General features: G+C 47.8%; 1 protein-coding gene across 6 annotated transcripts in view; it reads left to right on the forward strand.

Moving 5' to 3' along the window:
* The window catches only part of lrrc9 (leucine rich repeat containing 9), a 16,222-nt gene that overhangs the window by 13,525 nt on the left and 197 nt on the right, over nucleotides 1-2,500 (forward strand). For all 6 annotated transcript variants that reach the window (XM_053679208.1, XM_053679187.1, XM_053679203.1 and 3 more), the window contains 6 exons: nucleotides 1-72; nucleotides 1,182-1,396; nucleotides 1,557-1,625; nucleotides 1,729-1,848; nucleotides 1,987-2,279; nucleotides 2,395-2,500. The exon at nucleotides 1-72 is cut by the window's left edge; the exon at nucleotides 2,395-2,500 is cut by the window's right edge. In XM_053679208.1, the coding sequence (XP_053535183.1) occupies nucleotides 1-72; nucleotides 1,182-1,396; nucleotides 1,557-1,625; nucleotides 1,729-1,848; nucleotides 1,987-2,279; nucleotides 2,395-2,440 (815 nt within the window). In that variant the 3' untranslated portion in view covers nucleotides 2,441-2,500. The remainder of the gene's footprint in view (nucleotides 73-1,181; nucleotides 1,397-1,556; nucleotides 1,626-1,728; nucleotides 1,849-1,986; nucleotides 2,280-2,394) is intronic.

Raw genomic sequence — 2,500 nt, forward strand, 5'->3', positions numbered from 1 at the left:
ATAACGGCATCTCAAACCTGAGTGATGTGCAGCTGAGTCGCCTGAGCTGCCTGAGAGCTCTGTTCCTGCAGGGTGACAACTCAACACAGCACAACACACAGCATACAACACAATACAGCACAACACAATACAGCACAACACAATACAGCACAACACAACACAGCACAACACAATACAGCACAACACACAGCACAACACACAGCATACAACACAATACAGCACAACACAACACAGCACAACACAATACAGCACAACACACAGCACAACACACAGCATACAACACAATACAGCACAACACAATACAGCACAACACAATACAGCACAACACAATACAGCACAACACAACACAGCACAACACAGCACACAACACAACACAGCACAACACAATACAGCACAACACACAGCACAACACAGCACACAACACAACACAGCACACCTTTTATACTTTAAAAAAAGAAAAAAGAAATCATTTCGAGCTGAAGCTGTTTTTCATTTCATATGTCAGACTCGAATCATCTCTAACTGGCCCTGAAAACCAAAACTAACCTCATTCTCCCTAGTGTCAGTATCTTAAAGCTGCAGTTTGTAATTTCACATGAATTATTGTCTGTGTGTGGAATACACACATTGTTTTGAACGTTTGAATCACTTTTGGAAAAAAAAAAATGTCCTGGAATGTTTTCTGGCCTGGAAATGAGCTCTGCCCCAGACAGAACACAGATGCTCAGCTCCGCCTCTTTTTCTGGAAAGGAAGGCAGATACAGCTTCCACAGGAAACGTGGGGTCAGTTGGGAAGAAGGGGAAAACGTGTCACTGCAGTTTGTCTTTCTGACAGCAGAAAAAGTGACAGACTGCTACTTTAAAAAACAAAACTCTATGAAAATACTGATGTTTAACATCATGTCACCGTGGACTCGTGGGCGGAGAAAAGGGATATTAACCAGTAATGTTGTGTCGTGTCGTTTATAGGGAGGTGATCAGATTAATCAGTGTGGAGGTAGAGCGACGGTACAGGAAGAGATGTTTTTCCGCGAGTAGCGCTGTAACACATTTCTAACACTGCAGTTTCCAAAGTCTCTAAAAGTTACATACCGCTGCTTTAAAGTCTTGGATAGTGAATGTCAGCATTATTCAGTGGTAAATGTGTTTGTTTATTGTGTGTGTGTGTGTGTGTGTGTAAGGTAACGAGATAGTGCAGGTGGAGGGTTTGGATGGTCTGAGTCTCCTGCGTGAGCTGGTGTTGGATCAGAACCGAGTGAAGGCACTCAGTGAGAAATGGTTCAGCTCACACACGCGCCTGATCGAGCTGAGCCTGAACAACAACCGGCTGCGCAGCCTCACACACCTGCAGCTCCCACACCTGCAGCGCCTGCACCTCAACAACAACAAGCTGCAGGTAACACACACACATACACACACACTCCTACTCCAACAGAAGCTGTTGGAGTACAGCGTGTCCATTGTGTACATGTGTATTCCTTTCTCTATACATCCCTGTATTATGTGTGTTTCTGAGTGTGTGTGTGTGTGTGTGTGTGTGTGTGTGTGTGTTGTAGGATTTCACTGAGTTGGATAAACTGGAGGTTCTAACGTCACTTATAGAACTTTCTGTGCTGGGCAATCCGGTGAGAAAGACGGACACACACACACATGCATGCATTCCCTTGAGAGCATTTCACTCCTGTATGTCACACTACACTAACTGTGTGTGTGTGTGTGTGTGTGTAGGTGGCACGGCGCTCCCTCCACAGGCCGTCTGTGGTTCTGCGTCTCCCTCAGCTGCAGGTACTCGATGGAATCACGGTGACACTGGAGGAACGAACACGAGCAGAATTACTGTGCGCTGAGGTACACACACACACACACACACACACACACACACACACACACACACACACACACACACACAGGTCCGAAGATCAAGAAGGTTGTGACAAAAAGTCTTTATTTAATTGATTTGTGTTTTGGATGGTGACCTGGGTGCAGGACACACACCCCTACGTGGACGTGCCGTTTCCTGTCATACTGTGTCGCGCTCCACCTGCCCGGAGCTCCACCCTGGGCCTCGGCATGCACCACCTGCTGGGTCACGAGAGTTTCATCATCGCCCACGCCGAGGACACGCACTGTAAACACACCGACAAGAGGCCGAGACCAGGACCGACACACACACACACACACAGCGCTCAGAGCAACACACTCAGAGGAGCGCAGAGTCTCACGGGACTGCTGCACAGCGGCCAGCGAGTGTATACCACACACACCGAGCCTGAGAGCAGGTACGTGAGCGCGGACGCACACACACACACACACACACACACACACACACACACACACACACACACACACACACACACAAAGCTCCTGTTGTAATAACTCCTATATATTCCACAGGTATCCCAGTGGAACAAAACATCCCCACCGTAACAATGATGTGTGAGGTCCTGCTCTGTGTGTGTGTGCGTGTGTGTGTGCGTGTGTGTGAGTGTGTGTATTGGGT

Source organism: Ictalurus punctatus, chromosome 3 (assembly GCF_001660625.3).
Source record: "Ictalurus punctatus breed USDA103 chromosome 3, Coco_2.0, whole genome shotgun sequence".
Taxonomy (NCBI): Eukaryota; Metazoa; Chordata; class Actinopteri; order Siluriformes; family Ictaluridae; genus Ictalurus; species Ictalurus punctatus.